The sequence below is a fragment of the Acanthochromis polyacanthus genome, chromosome 4 (genome assembly GCF_021347895.1).
Source record: "Acanthochromis polyacanthus isolate Apoly-LR-REF ecotype Palm Island chromosome 4, KAUST_Apoly_ChrSc, whole genome shotgun sequence".
NCBI classification, from domain to species: domain Eukaryota; kingdom Metazoa; phylum Chordata; class Actinopteri; family Pomacentridae; genus Acanthochromis; species Acanthochromis polyacanthus.
The window spans coordinates 23,460,913-23,482,758 of NC_067116.1; the positions used below are offsets into that span (position 1 = coordinate 23,460,913).

The following is a 21,846-nucleotide window of genomic DNA, read 5'->3' on the forward strand; positions in this document are numbered from 1 at the left end:
TTTGAACTTTAGGGTTTTATGGTTTAACATATTTTAACCTTTATTTTAACTTTTTTTAAAATATTTTTTATTTTATTTATTTTTTGCAGTTCTAGTGTTTTAATTTTCCAATGTTTTCCCGGCGGGGGGGGGGGGGGGGGGGGGGGTCCCACACCAGGAGTTGGTTCTGTCCATGGGGGTGTTAACCCGTGGGTGTGTGCATATGAATGGCTGTCTATATGTAGGGTGGAGAGTTCGGTTTTTTATTTTTATTTCTATTTTTAATTGTATTTATTTATTGTCTTCATCGCTTTTAATTCTTGTGAAGCACTTTGTGTTGTTCTGCATGAAAAGTGCTATGCAAATAAATAAACTTTGAAGTTTGAAGCACAGCCACCCATCAGAGACAGCCCCTATGTATTCAAATAAACATCACTGCTGCCAAAATGTCAGGCACCAGCTCTCTTCCTGGCGGTACAAAGCCTTTGTCTATTGTTGTCATTTCCTCATGCTTGTTGACCTTTCTGAGAATTCGCTGAAGTGAAAGGTACTGGCGCAAAATCTAGCCTAAAGAGGGGTCTTACAACAGCATGGATCTGAAGGCTCAATAACTCTAATTTTAAGTCCTGTTTAATAATCATGGGTACATTGTTATTGTGTACAAAACAAAAACAAATGGGAGGGAGCAAGGTGTTAAATCTGTAACGTAATTAGTAATTTAACTAAAAGCATAATTTATCTAGGTGCCCCTTAAATTCACTTATTGTCATGATCCCTCACTTCCCTGTGCTGCACTCCTGGCCAGCTGTCAGCCCTGGCCAATTGGGCACAGCTGCTAAGGGAGCACAGCTGTACCAGATCGCCAATCAGCACCAGTTAAAGCCTGGCTCATCTCACCATTCTTTGCTGGTCCATTGTCCCTGCTGGCTCCATGCCAGCCACACTCTGCCCTGACCTGCTTCAGCTCTGGACTCTCCCTGCCTGTTTTGTTCCTGTGTTTCCTTCCTGAACACAGACTGAGTCCCACAGTGATGTCAAATCCAAAGAAACATTTGAGTTGTTGGAGTAAAACTATTTAAGGCAGTGATACTAAAGTACATACTGAGTGTCTTAGTGGTTTCTCTGTGGAATAATGAACTGCAGCTCCCTCTTGTGGACACATCTGGTTACTGACGTCAAAGGAGCTTCAAGGTGCTGCTTTTCAAAACGTTATAATTTCGTCATGTTTGATCTTCATAAAGAAACTGCTTGTCTAACAATATATGTCTCACATTTTTGAATCAAGAGAATGAATTTGTAATTATTTGATAATTTCACAAGCTTCTATAAACTGCAGCTAGAACGGTGATTTACTTTGCACCTTGTAAAAATAGATGCACTGAAAGAATGCAAAATACAACAAATGCTTTATTACAACAGATTACTACACTTTGAATGCACCCAACAAAATATTAAATCCAAAATATGTGTTTTTGAAGCAAAAAGCTTAAAGGAATTTTTCAGTTTTTGTAATTCTTTGAACCTTTCACACACAATAAATGTAATCAAAAGCAATATAAGAGCAACTGAGCTCACATTCCCTGAGTCAACCTGTGTTTTTTTTGGTCATGTTTCTAGCATGACAAAAGTTGTTGATATGATAATCACAAATAATTCAAAGTCTTCTGCAGCATATGTAGAAATGTCAGACTTGAGCATTTACAGACCACTGAGCTTGTCCCCTATTCTGTTATAAATATTATGTTTGTATATACGTGACTGAAAAAACGAGAATTACAAGTTGTCCTGGTTAAATCAAAACATATTTTCACACTGGAAAGGAGAGTAAGAAGAGATAAGAGAAGAAGTGAGAAAAATTTCTGTTTTTCATCTGCATTTTCTGCACAGAATCTGGCCGGGTTAAACGTTTTACTTTTGAAAAACAACTCATCTAAGCAGGTGGGATTCTCGTAATGGCTCTGAAAAAGTCTGTAATGTAATGTACAATACACGACTCGGATCTGAGCTTTTAGGAAGTAGATTATAGAAAACATAAAATTACTCTTTTTTTATCTGTCAGTAAGTAATGAGTCAGAACACACATGCTTCCATGATTGGATATGTGGTGTGGAATCACCTCTGAAATTTGAAATGAGTTCAACTGTGAGGCACAACAAAGCTGCTTCTCAGCCTTTCAGGTTTTCTCTTTCATCCTGCATGATAGTCTCAATTTGGTCTCCCAGGTTGGAGAAACACGGGCGCTCATCGAAGCTGTAGGCCCAACACTGCTTCATCAGACTGAACACCTGGTGGTACAGAGAGGAGAACATGAGCAAAAGCAGGTCCCTGCTCTGAGTGTCATGTCTGATTCTTAAATTTAAGGAACACTAATATGAGGCAGACAGTCATTTCACCAAAGGTCTCACTGATTTACAGTATTCGTATGTGAGGAGGAAACAAATGTACCTTTGGTGGACAGTTTGGAGGAGCTGGCAGCCTCCGCTCGTTCTTTAGCATATCTGTCAGATGCATTGAGACGGTCGTACCCTGCACGCTGTGTCCGATCATCTGCATGTATAGCTGGAACAAAACAACCATTGTTGGTATTTCAAAATTAAACTTAAATGCTGTTCAAACATATTGACAAAATGCAAAAATGTCCTCACTCTTTTTGGATTATAGTTCACGTCACAATAGGAGAAGAGCTCATGAAGAACCACACCGAAACTCCAGACGTCTGATTTGTGGGAGAATCTGGACTCACTGATGGACTCTGGAGCGTACCTGAAACAAAAGAACCGCGTGAAATGATGCACAGTTGCAGGATCACTGTTCTTTACAGATGCTTGAGCTGTGACTGAAAGCAGGTGTACTTCAACCTCTGACTTTTTATTTTAATTTGTATAGAAGAGGGGAAAAAATCATCTTCGGTTTTGTGATTATTTTCTAGTTTGGCTTTTATGAGCGACACTTCTTTCAAAATACGCAAATCACTACTTTGAAAGCTTTGACAATTTGAAATATGCCCTTCCTGGTGTATTTCTGCATGCCTCTTCATAACCTTCCACAACGACTGCTAACATCGCTGTGGCTCTTTGACGCTTTGATTTGAATTGCAGCTTTGAAACTAAAGGAAATCTACCAGAAGATGGGGCTCTCTCCCGGCTGTGTGACGCGGTAGTACTCCTTGTTGCAAGGAATAACTTTGGTCAACCCAAAATCAGCGATCTTCACCAGCGACTCACTGGCCACGAGGATATTTCTGGCTGCGAGGTCTCGGTGGACATAACGCAGAGTCTGCAGGTACTCCATCCCCTGAGAACAGTAGAAAAGGCAGGAAATGACTCAAGTGTCTGTTATTTTGTCATGTCCTTTCATTTTTTTTCTTTTTTGTTGGAATCGGGAATATCTAGACAGTGAAAATGAAAAGCTGACTTTCAGAGGCAAACGATAAGATTAATGGTCACCCTGTTAAGAGCTGTCTTTAATGTACATTATTAAGCAAAACACACTAGAATTTACTACTTCCTGTTGGTGTGATTAGAGCAGTAATAAGATGCTTTTCAAGGAGGATGTCAATAAGTCTACAATCCAGCTGGGTTTCTCATAAATAATTATAAATCCTGTAGGGTTACATGTATACAGCATTTTCTGCATTCAAAACCTTTAAATTTAGCTTTCAAGAAGATTCTTGTCTGACTTTTTCGTGAGGGGAAAATGCCAGTTCAAAATATGCTTTTATTTGGTTTCACTGAAAAAATTAAAGCCTCAAAGCCACAGCATGTGGAGTTGATAATCATGCAGATGTGTTGCAAAAAATATGAAACTGTACTCCACAGAGTTTTTGACATCTGAGCTTGTATATTTGACTCTTACCTTACAGATCTGAGAAGCAAAAAGCAGCATCTTCCTGGTGTTGATGTTGTGTCGGTTATTCTCCAAGTAGCCAATGAGGCTGCCATAAGGGAGGTACTCCATCACTAAACTCATGCTGAGGCGACCTGTGACAGAGCAAATATTACACACTGCAATTAGTCAGCAGACTACAGACACACAGCCGTCACTCATCTATTGAACTCAGTCACTTCAGATCGAGAAATTCAGCCAACGACAGTGCGGTCATTAGAGAGGAGGTCATGTGGCCTCCAGCATGTTTTTGAAATTAACGATGAATTATAATACACAATAAGAACTTAATCAAAGCTGTGTTGTTTATCTAAAGGTAACATGAGATTTGACGGTTTTACAGTCCAGAGAACCTCACTCTTGTGTTCTTTTAATGAAGTTGACCATCGTGTGTTTTGCTACCATGGTGTATGTGTGTGTTTTTGTACCCATGCTGTAGCAGACTCCTCTGTATTTGACGATGTAGTCGCAGTATAAAACGCTCAGGGTGTTGACCTCCTTTTGGAAGTCCTCCAGGGTCGACTGCTTGTTGGGCTGCAGCTTCTTCACGGCCACCAGCTCGCCGGTGTTGTCGCCCAGCGGGTCGTAGCGACAAAGTTCAACACAGCCAAAGTTCCCCTGGAAAAGTTTGGAGTTAAACAGTTGTCAGTGAAACCCTCAAACTTCTAAACCAAACCTGAACATATGTCGCATATTCCAGGACACATGAGAGGAAGATTCTGTGAGCTAACTTTAATATATGAAGTTCTTTAATCATTATGTCATCCTGTCACTCTTCCACAATATCAGATAGCTCTAATCTGACTGAGTCAAATCTGTACAAATATCAATCAACTGCTTAACATCCATTAGTAAATAGAAGGTAGCTCCATTTAGAGTTGCATGCTGCTTCACACTCACTTTGCCCAGTGGGGAAATGTAGCGCAAGTGTCTCTCCTCCAGCAATGTCTGGTCGTGCTGAGCAGGACTGAGGACTCTGCAGACGGGACTCTGAGTGACCGGCTCAGTGGCATGAAGGATCACATAGTCTGCAGTAAATGAGAAATATCAGCAGGGACAACATTTGATTATATACGATGCCTGCCCACACACGCACTGGTGTTGTTGAAAAACGAAAATTATAGGTCTTTAAGAACTCCTTCTCTGCTGAAAATAATGAGAAACTTTGCAGTATTACATAGTTTTATTTAATGATATATTATGTAGTATATGTTTTGCAGTGCTGACATGCAGACAGGCTGTTTTTGGCTTGTGATATCAGAGTGTGTGCTGTTTTGTACTAAAGCACCAAGAGATTTTGTGCAGCAAAAAGTTCAAGCATGAACTTCTTTGATCATAACATTTTTTATGTTATATGCATTTATACCAATACATAATAATATACTAACATCTGTCATTTTTCTCAGGATTACAACTGATCACAAAAGTTGAATGTGGGCCAATTCAAGAAGGAAAATCTTCAGGTGTGTGATTTAAACAGGCTGTGCTGATAACCAGCACGATATAAAATGCATCATTACCTGAAGTGATGAGGCTGTTGAGCTGACGGATGATACTGCGACAGGAAGGTCTGACGGCGGCCTGGTAGTCCATACACTGACTGATCAGGTCCGCCAGCTCTGTCCACTGGGACGGAGGCAGCTGCTGGAAGCTCTCATAAAACGTCCGCTTCTACAGAAAAACACCAGTGCTCCTATTAATTATGCATGAGGTTTATTCTAATCCACCAAAAATTATGTGAAGAAGAGATAATAACAAATATACAGTATTGCTCCTTTTCACCATGTTGATTTCAAGATAACATACATACTTGATAAGGATTTAAAATTTTAGACATGAATAGAGTGATGGGCGGGATCGATCAGTTCTGTACCAACCTTTAAGAACTTAAACATAAGAAACCTCTCTAGGAGTGGAAAGGTTTTCTGCAGGACATAGTGAACATTTTCAGGTCAACCCACAGACACAGTTTAACCCTCGTGTTGTTCTCAGGGTTAAATAAACAAGCTTCGCTTAAAACATTCCCCACCTTATATATAGTGCCTCTAAGTGCAAGAAATAATAATATATCCTGGACGATACACCTACAAAATGATACATCTTCACTACAATAAAAACAATCAGGTCAAGGTCATGCACCAAAAAAGGCAGATCTACATTATCAGCCCGATCACACGAGGATTCGTGAAACTGTCACGTAAGTTTTAGTTTCGGTTTCGTGCGCACCAACACGATTTCGTCATGTTTTTCGTGCCGCTCACCACGAAATGCGCACCAATGTATTTTAAACGGCGGACTTTTCGTGCCACTCAGAACGTATTTCAAAAGAATGTGTATATTATATTTTTAATGTAAAACCGTGGCGAATCCAACGCTATATTTTGCATGACATCGTTCCTAAACAGAACCCTAACCATAACCCTAAGTGGTACACTTACCAATTTGCATAGGAATTTCAAGAATGTCCGGCGGCCGGCGGCCGCAAACGCAATCACACAAGCAGTATACGCCGATGGACAGCTTAGATCGTCATGAATCCGCCGGTATAAACCACTTTCAGATGTGATTACCACAGCGAAAAACATTTCGTGGTGAGCGGCACGAAAAACATAACGAAATCGTGTTGGTGCGCACGAAACCGAAACTAAAACTTACATGACAGTTTCACGAATCCCCGTGAGACCGGGTTGACATTATGCACAGGTGGCGTTGGGGCAATATGCATGAAATACTTCAGGTAGTTTCTGACATATGCTCCAGAAAAAGAATCAAAAAATATTTGAAGTGCATCACAATGACCTTGAAAATCAGGTCAAGGTCATGCACCCCAAAAGGCACATCTACATTACTAACAGGCTTAGTGTGCGCAATATGAATGAAATCCCTCAACTAGTTTCTGAGATATGCTCCGGAAACCAAAAAATATTTGAAGTGCCTCACTATGACCTTGAAAATCAGGTCAAGGTCATGCACCCCATAAGGCACATCTATACTATATAGAGATGGCCTGGGTGCAATATGAATGAAATCTCTCAAGTAGTTTCTGAGATATGCTCCGGAAACGAAATGTGGACGTACGGACGTACGGACATACGGACGGACGTGCCCACGCCAATATCCCCCTCCGTGCCTACGGCTGGAGGGGGATAAAAATGACCCACCTCCACTGTGCCTCAAACATAGAACAGCTTAACTGAATTTTCAAACAAAAATCAAATTTTACATGAAAAAACAACCTGTCCTGCATCACACACTTTGTGAATGTCTGTTTTTTCCCTCTTCAGAAGGCAGAAAGACTGTATTTAATCAGGGGACATCATTCATTTTGATTGCATCACACATTAGAACTGTTTTTTTTACTAAAGTTGAGGTTTATTATCACTATTACTGCTGCTACAAGTACTGCATAGGTGTAAACATTTGTTTAGCAAGAGATAGTACTTCTATATCTTAAGAAAGAACCAGAAATGTACAGAAAGTAGCTTAAAATGCATTTTTGAAGGAAAACAACAGTGTACTGTAGACTGTAAAATGGAAGTGTACAGTATACAGCATGGAAAAGTCATCAGATTTCAAGTTGAAACAAGGTCATTTAAAGTTTTCTATGCTGTTAAACATAGTGGCTGGGCCATTTTTGACCTGCAGACAACACAAGGGATAAACTACAGCTTCTGTCCGACAGTCATAGAGTTTGATCAGTCATGCAACTTTAACTCAGACAACACAAGTTTAGAGCCTTCCTAAACCTTAAACTACATGTAAGCTACATCTCCACTGCTGTCCTGTGTGATCAGAGTGTTGTTTGGTGTACCTCATCCAGGTTCCAGCCTCGCAGCGGGGAGTTTCCATTGTTGAAGATCTCCCACAATGTGGCACCAAAGCTCCACTTATCACACTCCAGGGTCAGATCATCTGGAGCCTCCAGCAACTCGGGGGCCACCCAGGGGATCCTGTCCAGGATGACTGAAGAAAAAGCATCTTCATTTACCCCACTGGATTCTCTATTTGTCTGTTTAGTTAAACATTTGAATGCAGCACCAGTTAAGAAACAAATTCAGCTTTTCAGTCTAGTAACTTTTACAGTCCCGGACAAAAACAAGCCTTTTTTGTCATGTATCTTTAATTTTGCACTCATCTTATTATATATGTGATTTCATTATTAGAGGGAGATTAGAAAACACTCTCTTCTTTACCATCCTTGCCCAGCATGGCCACACTGATTCCCGGATCGCTCAGCTTGATGAAAGGAGATGTGCCCTGAGAGGGGTCGCCTTCTCTGGCCAGCAGCAGGTTTTTGGCACAAATATTTCCATGAACAATGTTTTTCTCTTCCTGCAAGACAGTTAGAAGCTAATATAGATCCAAATATAGTGCCAATCTGGCAAACCCAAACCTAGCAGAAAAAATATCATCAAGGGCAGAAGAATATTTGTGTCTTTATAATAAATGGTCACGACAAATCTTCAGTCATTGTCACTTTCATTCTGACAATAACAAGGAAAGATAGCACATCAAATCCGGCATTTTAATGGTTCAAGCACACATGAAATAAATGATAGTTTATCCAGTCAATCCTGCTGTAAAACTGTATTTTTCTCATTTCTACATCAGGAAGTTTTCCTCACCAGAAAGTTGAGGGCAGATGCGAGCTGTTTGGCAACGTCAAGTTTCCAGCTCACCGACACAGATCTGCCTCTTTTCAAGTAAAGGTCGAGGGCCCCGTACTTGACAAACTCCTGCACCATGATGTCTGTAAGGCACAGCGAGGTTTGTTTCTACAGCTGCACTTCAAACCAAACACACGTCTGAAAATGCTCACCCGCAGAACAGGGACTGACCTGGGTCACATGAGGATTTTCTGTGAGCTAATTTGCTCAACATGAAGAAAATGATGTGGGGTTTGCTTGAATTCATTTATGAACTCCTTAAATGGGTTCAACAGTGTATTAATTTGGTTCACTGATCTTTGCAAATGCACCGAATTTCACAAAATGCTTTAAAAATGAGAAAAAACTTAGCCATATACAATTAGATATTCATCTCTACACTGACCTAACAGTGAAATTGTTTCTTAAATAACTTTTCACATATTATCAAATTACTGAACTTACTTTTCACTCCATGAACACTAACACCATAAACGAGTAGCAGGTGTTTGTGTGAAATCTGGCTCATCAAGCTGGCTGCTTCAAACAATGACTGAGGAAAAGAAAAGGTAAAATAAAACAGCATGTTGTTTTATGGTGACATATATTTGTTAAATCTGCAAGTAATTAGCAAATAAAAATACTGCCATCACTGTAAACACCCACCTCCCAGCAGTTCTTATGAACAGCATCCAGCTCTTTCAGTAGAACTTCAGTCATGTGTTTCTCTCCATCACGAATATCAATTTTGTAGCCTTTAAAAATTCGAGTAAAGGAGCCCTGTCCGAGGCTTTCGTCCTTATGTGGAAATTACATACAGACACTATAATGAGGTTTCCTCCATCATGGATAACATTTTAACTCTGAAGAACAGTGTCAATGGAGCAGCTGTAGCAGCAGAATTTGTTGCTATGACAGTATTTTAACAGAAAAAGTCATAATAGTATCCGCAATAATGGTAGAATTTATTGTGCTAATGGGAATGAAGAATAAAAGGGAGTGCTATAAAAAAAAAAAAAAAACTAGAGGAAAACTTAGAGACTCTTTAAACAGGGTGTGATATAGCTGATGTCATGTCGACACACTTACCCACTTCAGGTCGTTATATTTGATCATGTGGAACTGGATGTGACTGAATTTGTTCCTTTCAGGTGCCGGAGAACCCTGACCTTCTACGGAGCTGCTGCTGCGTATGATGATCAGATTTGTGAGCTCTTCAGGAAAAAAAGATAACAAGATCACAGTTACACATTTTCAACAGACTGTATAAAGATGCACATACTAATACTGAGCTATTGACTTGATACAACATTAATAATGAGTAACTGAGTATATTTATGATACATGTATTCTTGGATCAAATTTTCCTGTGTTCTTGATGCTATACAGAATATAACTGCAACATATAGATAATAATAGTAATAATAACTTTATTTACATAGCAACTTTAATGTGTTTTGACAGTTAAAACATGCAAACACAGACAATCAAGCAAGATATAGGAGGCAAGTCAGAGCGGTACTTGAAGCTTTCTTAATGAAAGTAGATGTGGATTTTGTCTTTGTTCTGTGCACACAACTATAACCATAGCTCACTCTGTTGTGTGGTGTTGTGTGTGTGATAATATCACCATATCCATGGCTCGGTAAAAGTACCTTTGGGTCGGGGTGGACAGCAGCGAGCCAACTTGACCGGTACTTCAGCCAGCAGCAGCTTGTTGTGTTGGTAATAACTAGTGAGCTCTCTTAGACTGGAAAATGATTTGTGGACACCAGGAAGACTGTAGTTCTCATTCTTTATGATGAGACAGTCTTTATAATCAAGTCCAAGTGGGGTCTGCAGAAATAAGAGGAGGTTTTTTTGGTCAAACTTTAAAATACAGTATTCACACATTTTAATCTTGATATAAGTTACATAGCAATTATGTTGGGCATATGTGGGTGAACAGATACTTCTTGGACTATTTGCAAGCTCCAGCTCCTCATCTTGGAGAGGGTGAAGGTGTTTCCCTTAATTTCAATTTGGAAATGATGTTAGGAAAAGAATAGGGCATCATCTGCATAGAGATGCATTTACAGCCAGAGGCCTGATTTACAGATCACCCTTGTAATTTTGCTTGTAACTGAATCACTGTTTGACATTAGTTTAGAGTCATCGTCATATCAACAGAAGAGATGTAGAATCTTTCACGTAGCCCAACATGTTGAGCCGCCATGTTTCTACAGTAGCATAGAGCAGACAAACCAAAACATTGTCTCTAGAAAGGGCCTTATATGTTTTACACCCAAATCGAAGCAGGTACTCTGACATGCTTTAAAGGAAGAGTTGTAATCTACAAACTCACCACTAGATGCCACTATATTGTACACCCTGGTCATTTAGGTGCATGTTAGCTACTTCGCACTAAGCTGGTGCTAATATTATGACTAGAGGGCATCAAAGTATCTTTCTTGTCATTAGGCCAAGGACACACAGAAGACACAAACAGGACTCGTAAATTATTACAAAATATCTTGTAAATAGGTATTATTTCTATCTTTACCTGAACACAAACAGTGAGGAAAAAATTGTCGTAGTACTTGGGACTCTGTCGTAGAAGGAAGGTGCCACCTTTATATCCTGACTTTTTCAACTTGTGTACTGCAAACTCTGATCTGATTAAACAAAATACAATACAAAAAATTAAAATCTCAATCATACAAAAAAATGAAATTCTGGTAGGAAGACAAAAAGCATAAAAGCGGGAGATTGTGTAGATAATACTGTCTTGTTTTATTTTCTAAAATGCAATGAGCATGTAAGAAACATGAATGTTGTTATTGCGGTCAATCTGAAGTTCCAGCCTCACATCACTGTTAACACAAAGAGAAATTTCTATCTTGTTAAAAGCATTTCAAAACTGAGAACAATCAGTCATAATCTGCCCAAAAAAACTGCTCAATGTATTAATCCCCAGCAGATTAGATTACTGTCATAACTATTATGACAAGAATGTAGTCAGGATCAGTTTAATCTAGAATAAACTACAGACAGTGTGTAGACAATTAAGGGTCAATCCATCTGAAATCTCCAAATTTACAGAACAATTTCTTCTTGACTTTCTCCGATTTGCTTGGTCTTTTTAATATAATATGGATATTTATAAAGACACTTGTGAAATTTTCGCTTGATATGACAAATAGTTTCAAGTTTCAAGTCTCAAGGTCGTACAAAGTGACTCACGTGATCGGGCCATGACAGTGGTTGTTGATTTGTTCCAGAATACTTGGCGGTGCGATGTCTTGGCAGAAGAAGTGACTTGAGTCTGTGGTCAGTCTGAAGTAGCCATCAACAAGTGACACAAACGAAAGTGCTTCTTTGAGAGTCTGGAACTTGGCCTCCTGTGATTCAGTTTAAGAATGAATTGGCGTACATCATTTACATCAAAACAAACCAATATAGATGGAAATAATGTTTTCAGTAAATATGAAAAATAAACAATGAATGTAAAATGAGTTTTTTACAAAGCATTTGTCGTCCTTTCGCGTTATTGTCACCATCCTGCTGTCTTGAAGAACCTGCTCATGGCAGACCCTCCTTATCCCGATGTCAATGATTTCCTGGAAATCACAAAAGGTGTGCCACTCCTGAAAAAGCAGAATATGTATGGCTTTTCAGCATCTCTTCACTCAAAAACACAGCAGTGAATGATGTAGAGTTCCCTTTGGCATACAAACACAGTGGAGGACCATCAGAAACACAAAGCTCCGAGAATTTTACAACAACAAGAAAAACCATAAGTCAGGTAGTTCAGATTCTCTCCATACACCACTCGTAGTTTAAACTTAACTTGCTCTTACCAGGGCACCAACAGAATGACAGCTTCCACTGGTTTGAATTCCAGTTTCTCCAGTGACCCGCACAAAAGAGAATGTTGACATGGAGTGGGAAGAAGTGTGATTCACTTGGAAGGTTTCGCTTCCCAGAGAGGGCTCAATGCCAGCTAGTTCGATCAGGTACTTCAGCTTCAAGCTGCACTCATCTATTGAGCAGTCACCAAGCTTCCTTAGGAAGTGCTTGAGGGTGTTTCGGATTCGATAACGATCCAGGCGGTTTCGTTTCTGGATGTCGTGGCGATGGGACTTGGGAAGGCAAGACTTGTAGCTGAAGAGGAAGAGATTGCAAACTATAGCACATACAACACAGTTTTCAAGAAGTGCAGCAAAGTCATTCTATTTCTGAAAGAGTCAAATTTAAATTGTAGACTTCCTTTTTGTTTAACTATGAACTGGTGAAGGCTAGTTTGTTACCTGCATGAGATGACATGGCAGATATGGTAAATGCAACTTCTCACACTCAAATCTTCAGATGAATACAATTTACAAGCGTATATGAAAGTTGAAAGGAAGCCTTGTGCAGCTATACCTGACAGTCCTGCAGACCTCTCGTACACTCTGATGCCGCTCTTTAGCCATCCTCCACAAGTCCAGCACTGCGAGGCCGAGACATTCCTCCTGGGCACTCAAAGGTGGAGCTAGTCCCGCCTCACTGCCAATGAAGTCACTTCGCAACTAAGAACCAAAGAACTTAAGTCAGTGACATAGTCTTAAACATAGATAATGCATCCAGTTGTTTTGGGCTATGAATTGTGTTACATCTTTACTTAGTCCACAACCAGACCACTACAGAGTAACAAAACCATTTGTGGTAATAAATTAGTGTTTGTGTTGTATGTGAAGACAAGTCTATTGTTAGCTCCATTTACTCTGAGAGAACTAATGTACAGTCAAGGAGGCTATCAGACCATCTTATGGATAAACGAGAAAAGCACTCAGAGAGTGCAGACCTCCGCCAAGGATAGAGAGGAAAACAGGAAACCCATGCAGTAAAGGATCATGAGCTGGAATCAAACCTGCATCTCTGGCACAGTTCTGTTTATGAATCACCTTCTTAACCAGCTGAGCTATCTGGACACCTTGCTCCAATTTGTTGGACGACATACTAACCTATGATGTTTTTGTCCTATTTTGGACCACATACTAAAACATACTAAAAAAATTCAAAGTGATCCAGAATCCAGGATCCTTTCCGGATTGCCACCAAAATTAAATCAGCTCTTCCTCTTACCATAGTCTACATCCCCTCAAAATTTCATATGAATCTGCCCAGGCGTTTTTAAGTTATCTTGCTAACAGACAGACAGACAGACGGACGGACAGACGGACACACAAACGCCGGGTGTCACATAACCTCCTTGGCAGAGGTAATCAGATTTTTCTGAGGAATTAAACTGAAGAACCTCATAGTAGAAGTCCGTCTCACTAGAAGTAAGGAGTTACTTATTTTGTACTTGAATGACGACAGTGTGTAGAATGTTTTGCTTTCATTCATCGCCTGACTTGTTGCACTGATGATGATAAGATAAGATAATCTTTTATTATTCCCCACGTCAGGGTAAATTTCCATTGTTACAGCAGCAAAAATCTGTCAGAGCAGTACTAACCATGTGTACAGTAAAGATAATAATTATAACAATAATACATACAATATATACAAGAATGAAGGATGAAAAATGAATAAATAGAGTATTACTACACTATAAATAAATTACATCAGCAAAAAGTGGCTTGTGGAATAAATGTAAAAGTGCAGAAAATGCCAGCAGTGCAAGGAATTGTACAGATTTTACCATGGTTTGAGATGATATAATATAGTTCAGTTTATTTAATATCAGCCAGTGGTGCTGATGTTATAAAGTCTTACAACAGATGGAATGAATGACCTCTGATAGCGCTCCTTCTTGCAGGGTGGATGTCTCAGTCTGCTGCTGAAGGAGCTGCTTAAAGACCGAGACACCCACCCTGCAAGATGAAAGTCTCAAAGTAAAATATTTGACATAAAATGATTTGGCTTTGTGAGTCGCTACGTTTTGTACCTCACCTGAGCAAAAAGATAATCAATGACACTGTAGTCAAGCACTGGGTTGACTCTGTCTCTGGTCAGACTGTAGCGACACGATGTTCTGGGTCCCTGTTCAAACCAGTTTCCAAAGAAAAACCTTCACACAGAAAGAAATGGAATATCATAATCAGTGTTTGTGTGTTTTTGACAGAAAAAGCATTTGCCACCAGCCTGTGGTTCAAGACAAAAATTAGCCTAAAGCTAAAGTAATATTTCAATATTCTATGACAAGATGGTGACCAGCGGCATCATGTATTGTAGCTTCCTGATCAGTAAAGTTTCCTTTCTAGCCCAAAATATCTCGTACTCAGAGGCAGTGGGCCTGTTGTATCTGTTGCATCGTACTTTCAGTAACTTTTCATTTCTTGTCAGTGATGTTATCTGACATTACCGCATCTTAGAAGAAATGCATTTATGAGCACGAGAATTAGAAAAAAGGCACAGCTGAGACAAATTACAGTCAGTTCTCTTACATTCATCAAAAACGTCATCCAACACGGCTGATGTAATTCAAGTGATGTGGATGCAGCGTGAACATCACTTTGAGTCAGAACTTTCATGATTCTGTCAGAATGAATGAGCAGCATTAGTGATACATTCTAATGCCATTCTATATGCAATTTATGTGCTTACAGAAGACATTTTGAAAGCCTTAATATACAATAAATAAGATATTAGGAGTTGCTGCAAGAAGCATCAGTAAAGTATACGATTTACGCTTTCTATTTTTCATTTGCTCTATAACACTAGCTAAACAGGTCAAGCAAGAGTGACTTTCTCTTTTGAAAACGACTATAATAAATGTGTTAGATTTATTTATCTTCTTTCTGTCTGGTTGTTTTTCCTGATTTGTTTTTACCATTTAATTTATTGACCTGAATCCAGGTCTGACATTAACGTGTACAACTTTCTTATGTGCAGAGACGGCTGGTATAAATGGGCTAACAGGGCTAAGCCCTCCCAGGCCAACACAAAAAGATGAGAATTTTTTTTTTCAAATAACTTACAACAGATTGTTTTAAGTTTAGGTGAAAACAAAGGTAGCAACAGCACCAATCAGTCAAAAGAAAAACATAGAATATCTCTAAATGGGCTTATTTTTTACAGCCCCAGTAGATACAGTCAGCTTTCATTTATTTCGTTCTTGTAAGTGACTGACAGGTGTCATGTCCCGCCCCCGTGATTTGCTGATCGTTTGGGCTAACTTCAGGTAGCCCACAGGCCACTGACTTTTGACCAATAGCAGTGAGTTAGCACAGCGGTGGCTTTCATTCATTTCGTTCTGTAAGTGATTGACAGGTGTCATGTCCCGCCCCTGTGATTTACTGATCATTTGGGCTAACTTCAGTCAGCCCACAGGCCTTTGACGCAGCGAGAAAAGGTTAAGGTATGGCGGCTGTTAGCATGAACAAGGTGGATTATTTGCTTTCATGTCCATTTTCCTCAATGTCTTTGGAAGAAAAACTGGAAGTTAAGAGACTGGGATCACATCGGCCGTCAATATGAGCTTCTTTTCAAATAAGGTAGGCCCATGTTGACCTGTTAAAGGACTGTGACACCTTGTTTTTGCTGAGGTCATCTGTTGTACTGAAGGCATGTTTTGCACTGCATGTTGCCAAACAGTTGTAATAAGACAGTTGCAGCAGGCTATCTGTGCGCAGTTGTTGCAGTTGTAACACGTTTTGTAGTGGTGTGTGTGTGTGTGTGTGTGTGTGTGTGTGTGTGTGTGTGTGTGTGTGTGTGTGTGTGTGTGTGTGTGTGTGTGTGCTCAGGTGCTGGCTATACTTGTGGGGACCAAATGTCCCCACAACTGTAGGAAAACCGAAAACAAGGTCACTTGTGGGGACCTCATTTCGGTCCCCACAAGTTTAAACAGTGTTTTCTTGGCCATGTTGTTGTTACTGAAAAAATGTAAAAGTGCAAAAACATTTCTTTAGGGTCAGGCATTGTTTTGGTTAGGGTTAAAGTTAGGGTAAGTGTGTGTGTGTGTGTGTGTGTGTGTGTGTGTGTGTGTGTGTGTGTGTGTGTGTGTGTGTGTGTGTGTGTGTGTGAGAGAGTGAGAGAGTGAGTGAGTGAGAGAGAGTGAGAGAGTGAGTGAGTGAGAGAGAGTGTTGATGTAGAGCACTAAAAAAGTATAGTGTACCTGTAACTGATGTACAGTGCCTATCATAAGTATTCACCCTCTTTGATGTTTAAGCCTTTTATTGCTTTCATAAATCAATCATGGGCAATAAAATTTAACTTTTTTAACAAAAAAATGTATTGGAAAAAACTCTTTAATGTCAAAGTGAAAACAGATGTCTATAAAGTAATGTTAATGAAAGAAAATTATAAAAATGAAAATAATTGTTTGCATAATTATTCACCCCCTTCAAGTCAGTATTTAGTAGATGCACCTTTGGCTGCAATCACAGCAGTGAGTCTGTGTGGATAGGTCTCAATCAGTCTTGCACATCTGCCCACTGCAATTTTGTTCCATTCTTCTTTGCAAAACTGCTCAAGCTCTGTCAGGTTGCGTGGGTATCAGGCATGAACAGCCCTTTTCAAGTCCAGCCACAAATTCTCTATAGGATTGAGGTCTGGGCTTTGACTCGGCCACTCCAGAACATTTACCTGGTTCTTTTTTTTAACTATTCCTGTGTAGCTTTTGCAGTATGTTTTGGATCATTGTCTTGCTGGAAAATAAATCTTCTCCCAAGACGTAGTTCTCTTGCAGACTGAAAAAGATTGTCCCCCAGGATTTCAGTGTATTTTGCAGCATTCATTCTGCCCTCTATCTTTACAAGCCTTCCAGGTCCAGTTGCTGAGAAACATCCCCACAGCATAATACTGCCACCACCATGCTTCACAGTGGGGATGGTGTGTTTTTGGTGATGTGCAGTGTTTGGTTTCCGCCAAACATGACGTCTTGTCTGATGGCCAAAAAGCTCAATTTTGGTCTCATCAGACCAAAGAATCTTCTTCCACTTGACCATGGAGTCTTCCACGTGCTTTTTGGCAAACTCTAGTTGAGATCTAATATGACTTTTCTTCAACAGTGGCTTTCTCATTGCCACTCTCCCATAAAGCTTTGACCGGTGAAGAACCCGGGCAGCAGTTGCTACATGCACAGTCTCTCCCATCTCAGCAGCTGAAGCTTGTAACTCCTTCAGAGTAGTTGTAGGGGTCTTGGTGGCTCCTCTCACTAGTCTCCTACTCGCACGGTCACTCAGTTTACGAGGGCGGCCTGATCTAGGCAGATTCACACACACACTTCCATTTCTTGATAATTGATTTCACTGAACTCCGGGGGATGTTCAGTGCCTTGGAATTTTTTTTGTAACCATCCCCTGAATTGCACTTCTCAATAACCCTTTCCCTGAGTTGCTTAGAGTGTTCTTCTGTCTTCATGGTGTAATGGTAGCCAGGAATACTGATCAACCACTCTCTGGACCCTTCAGACACAGGTGTTTTACAACTCAATCACTTGAAACACACCCACACCACTCAGGTGATCTTCATTTCACTAATTGTGAGACTATTGGCAACAATTTGATGGACCTCTATTGAATTAGACCATTAAATTAAAAAGGGGGTGAATAATTTTTATTTATATAATTTTCTTTCATTAACATTACTTTATAGAAATCAGTTTTCACTTTGACATTAAAGAGTTTTTTTCCCAATAATTTTTTGTGTTAAGACAGCCAAATTTTATTGCCCATGATTGATTTATGAACGCAATAAAAGGATAAACCATCAAAGGGGGTGAATACTTATGATAGGCACTGTAATTGTGCGTATCATAGGTGATGCTGCTTTTGCAGCTGTGTTAACCATTTAATCCGTATTATACATTTGTTAGCCCACCCAACAAATTTCACCACCAGCTGCCACTGCTTATGTGAATGTTGATGCTTGATGAAGGTCCGCCTACCTTACTCTAAAGTGAACTTGTAAGTTTTCATCTGGGTCAAACATGTGTGATGGAGGATACCAAAATGAGAGGTCAGCAGATGCCAAACCAAATAGACTTTGGTATACTGGTAAGATTCCTGGAGACAGAAATAAAAACCAACATCATGATATGACACAATTAGCTTTGGATGAATCAAAAAGAACCAAAAATGTCCTTATAGTAAACCAGTACAGAGTTGTAGGAAAATATTTGGAAATAAACAGAGGAAATGCCAATATTTAGACTAAAAGTACCATACTATATTCTTTGACACTGCACAGTATTCAGCCTGTGATTCGTCATTGAAGTCTTACCACATTTTTTCCCTGCTTGGATGCAGACGTTCTCAGCAGATATCTGTCCAGATGAAATGTGTATTGTTGTTGCCTCCTTTGTTCCAGGGAAGAAGTAGAGGTGGACTTGCAATGTGGAGGCTGAGCTTGAACTGGACCTCTGGCTGCCTCCTCGGTCTCTGATCACCAGAGGAGTTGACTCTTCCTCACTGAGATCCATGGACATGTCTGAGAGTACAATCAATAGCTAAACATCAATAAACATATTTAGAGCAGCATGATCTGGTTTTGCTTGAATATATTAAAATACGGACAGAACAATTGGAAATGTGCTACTATCAAATACCAGACCTCATGTTGACTATAACTGATAAAAAATAATCATTCTGCTGGTTTGAGTAAGTTGTGACTAACCAGGAAAGTCTTCATTTTTTCTTTCTTTTTGGGAAAGCAAACCTCTGTCTCATTTTCTTGTTTCCAAATCTCAGTGCAGAAGCTATATTGACATCTACAACCTAAGGAAAAACTTCAGTAAAACCAGCAGTGCATATTTTATTGACAAATCATAGACCTTAATTAAACTTTTTACAGACATGAATTGTGATAGTAGTACTCTCTATATTCTAAGTCTCAACAGGGAAGTTTTCATTGAGTTGAGGATTTTCTGAATTGGATTCATCCTGTTTTTGTAGCTGTCGCACTGGCTGCACCTGTTTAGATAAGGAAACGTGACTGAGTGAATCATTATCTGTCCTGAGAGTTTATGAGAAACTATACCAAAATACATTTAGTCAATCACAACATGACCTAGAATCAGAGTGTTACTGTTACAGGGTGTGTTCCACCACTGTAATGTTTACCGTTATCTGTAGGTAAGTGTGGTTTTATGGACATGAGTATCCTGGTTATGAACACGTTTGGGAAGCATCCTGTTTTTGTGCATCACATCCTGATTCAAAAATCCCATAAAACCCTTATTCTAGTTTTGAGAATCTAGGTCAGGAGTGTCAAACTCAGTTCCTGGAGGGCCACTATCCTGCATGTTTTAGATGTTTCCCTCTTCCAACACAGCTGATTCAAATGATCAGCTCGTTATCAGGCTTCTGCTGAGCTTGATGATAAGCTGATCATTTGAATCAGGTGTGTTGGAAGAGGGAAACATCTAAAACATGCAGGATAGTGGCCCTCCAGGAACTGAGTTTGACACCCCTGATCTAGGTGGTTTAAGCAGCTCCAACATTGTACAGGCTCAGGAGTCAGATTATAGCTACCAGCTCTACTTGGGCCTGAATCTTCATCTTCAGAGGATGCAGCTGTGATTAGCAGAGAGGTTATCCTAACTTTCATGAAAAAGACAATGTGGAAGATTAAAATGGTGGCAAAGAAAGAAGTCAGACGCAGCACATGAAGTTGCCTTTGCAGCTGAGAGACTGATGGGAATCACAGGAATAACATCTCAAGATCTATAGACAAGAATTTACTGTCATTTATCTCTTTGGGGTTTTGAAGTTTTTCAAAGTGAAAAACAACAGAATAATTTAAAAATAAAACAGCGACTTAAAACAGGACAAACAATCACACTCACACCTACGGGCTAATTTGGAATAATCAATTATCCTCATTGTTGGACTGTGTTATTCCAGTACTCTACAGTAGAATATGAGGTTTATTGTTTAATACTGCAACAGAATTTTAAAATAATAATACTGCATACACATACTGTAATCTACAGGAACTTTAACTGCATTTACCTGTAAATTAAATTACAACATTTTATTCCTTATTTTCTAAAAAAAAATGTACAAACTGATATGTGAACATGACATTTATAATGTCATCGGTGTAAACTAGGTTTAATCAAACCATTTCAAAAATGATCAAAACATTTCATGATGTGTTATACAACATTTATGTTACAGTTGAAATCAGAGCAACATCAAAATGTGAATTTAAAGTAAATTTCATGACTGAATAATGAGCCTCCTGGGGGCTTCCTCTCTGGATCGAGGGCACAGATGACCCTTTAAAGAAATTTACATAATTTCAGTTGCAGTGTCTTTGGATGTAATGATGCTATAAATATGTTTACTTCAGCATTCGTATTGTATAAACATTTTATTGAAGTAATAAGTAAGTAATATTATATAGACTTGTATTTAAAAACAAAATAGACATGGTTCTTATTCTACCCTGACTTATAAGTGATCAGTTCTGTCTGGACTAAATACCTGTGGCGACACTGTTTATCTTTGAGAGTGACGGGAAAGAGAAGTCATTTCATGCTATGCACACGTTTCCCCCCTTGAATTCCAAATAACTAATCTGTCCATGTAAATTAATACTTGATGACCTTTTCAATTGTCAAATCAACATTTGTGGGAATTCCCACTATACCGAATGAAACTGTTCGCCATGTTCTGCTGTAGACAAACCAGGAAGAGCATTTAGCTCAATGTTAACGACAAATACACCGCATAATAATATATGACATTGCTAGTTTTTAAATACTTCACTTACTGTAGGTTATGTTGACCACAACATTGATGTGATTACTTGACAATTGAGTAATGTAAACAAAGCAGAAATAACAAATAAATCACTATAATCCATTACAGTGTGAATGTAATCCTTAGTGACATAGTTTGGGAACATGTACTTTCTGTCACAGCCTGTCGTAGATGAAGAGAAGTCAAAAGGCTATAGGCAAAGCTAGAACAGAACAAACACTCTGTTATTAAATGTGGCTTATATAAATATAAAACAAAACTCTGACATTTCTGAGCAGCTACTTCATAAAAACGCCTTTCTACTTACAGTTTTAGCAGTTAAGATAAGTACTATGTGTTACTGAAGGCACTGGTTGGACTGTTACCTTTACATGTGTACGGCAGAAGTCCTCATTTCATAATTTGTTCCTGCGTTTGTGCTCAGTGAGAGTTGACAGGAAGCTTAGAGGACTTCCTGATTCAGAGAAGCAGATGTTGACGCATCAACAGTCATCTCTGTCAAAAAAAACTTTCGTCATATATTTTGAGGACCCAAATAATTCCATTTACAAACAAAAATTATCTTCATTCGCTCAACATTTTTGATATTATGGGCTGTCTTTAACATCAAACTGTTCCAGAGCAATTTCTGACTTAAGTCCTTGCTTTGCATCATTTTA

The 21,846-nt window shown here is 39.3% G+C and overlaps 1 protein-coding gene across 1 annotated transcript; it reads right to left on the bottom strand.

The window, feature by feature from the left end:
- Nucleotides 1-1,368: 1,368 nt before the first annotated feature.
- Nucleotides 1,369-21,638, bottom strand: jak3 (Janus kinase 3 (a protein tyrosine kinase, leukocyte)). Its single transcript, XM_022210603.2, has 24 exons — nt 21,553-21,638; nt 18,702-18,908; nt 18,367-18,484; nt 14,430-14,547; nt 12,915-13,060; nt 12,350-12,653; nt 12,014-12,136; nt 11,733-11,890; nt 11,053-11,164; nt 10,166-10,346; nt 9,600-9,724; nt 9,177-9,308; nt 8,976-9,063; nt 8,490-8,614; nt 8,058-8,196; nt 7,676-7,827; nt 5,385-5,535; nt 4,765-4,892; nt 4,293-4,482; nt 3,835-3,959; nt 3,101-3,273; nt 2,625-2,742; nt 2,425-2,538; nt 1,369-2,264 (listed from the first exon to the last, which is right to left on the bottom strand). The coding sequence occupies exons 2-24, from the start codon at nt 18,904-18,906 to the stop codon at nt 2,145-2,147; spliced, it is 3,345 nt and encodes a 1,114-aa protein (XP_022066295.1). The 5' UTR covers nt 18,907-18,908; nt 21,553-21,638; the 3' UTR covers nt 1,369-2,144.
- Nucleotides 21,639-21,846: the final 208 nt, after the last annotated feature.

What these genes read in the sequence shown, in the direction of transcription:
- jak3 (XM_022210603.2), bottom strand. Translation starts at nt 18,906, where the DNA reads ATGTCCATGGATCTCAGTGAGGAAGAGTCAACTCCTCTGGTGATCAGA. An exon ending in CTGTCCACCCCGACCCAAAG is followed by an intron (nt 9,725 to 10,165) that starts GTACTTTTACCG and finishes TTTTTCCTGAAG; the next exon opens with AGCTCACAAATCTGATCATC. An exon ending in TAGTGTTCATGGAGTGAAAA is followed by an intron (nt 8,615 to 8,975) that starts GTAAGTTCAGTA and finishes TGTGCCTTACAG; the next exon opens with ACATCATGGTGCAGGAGTTT.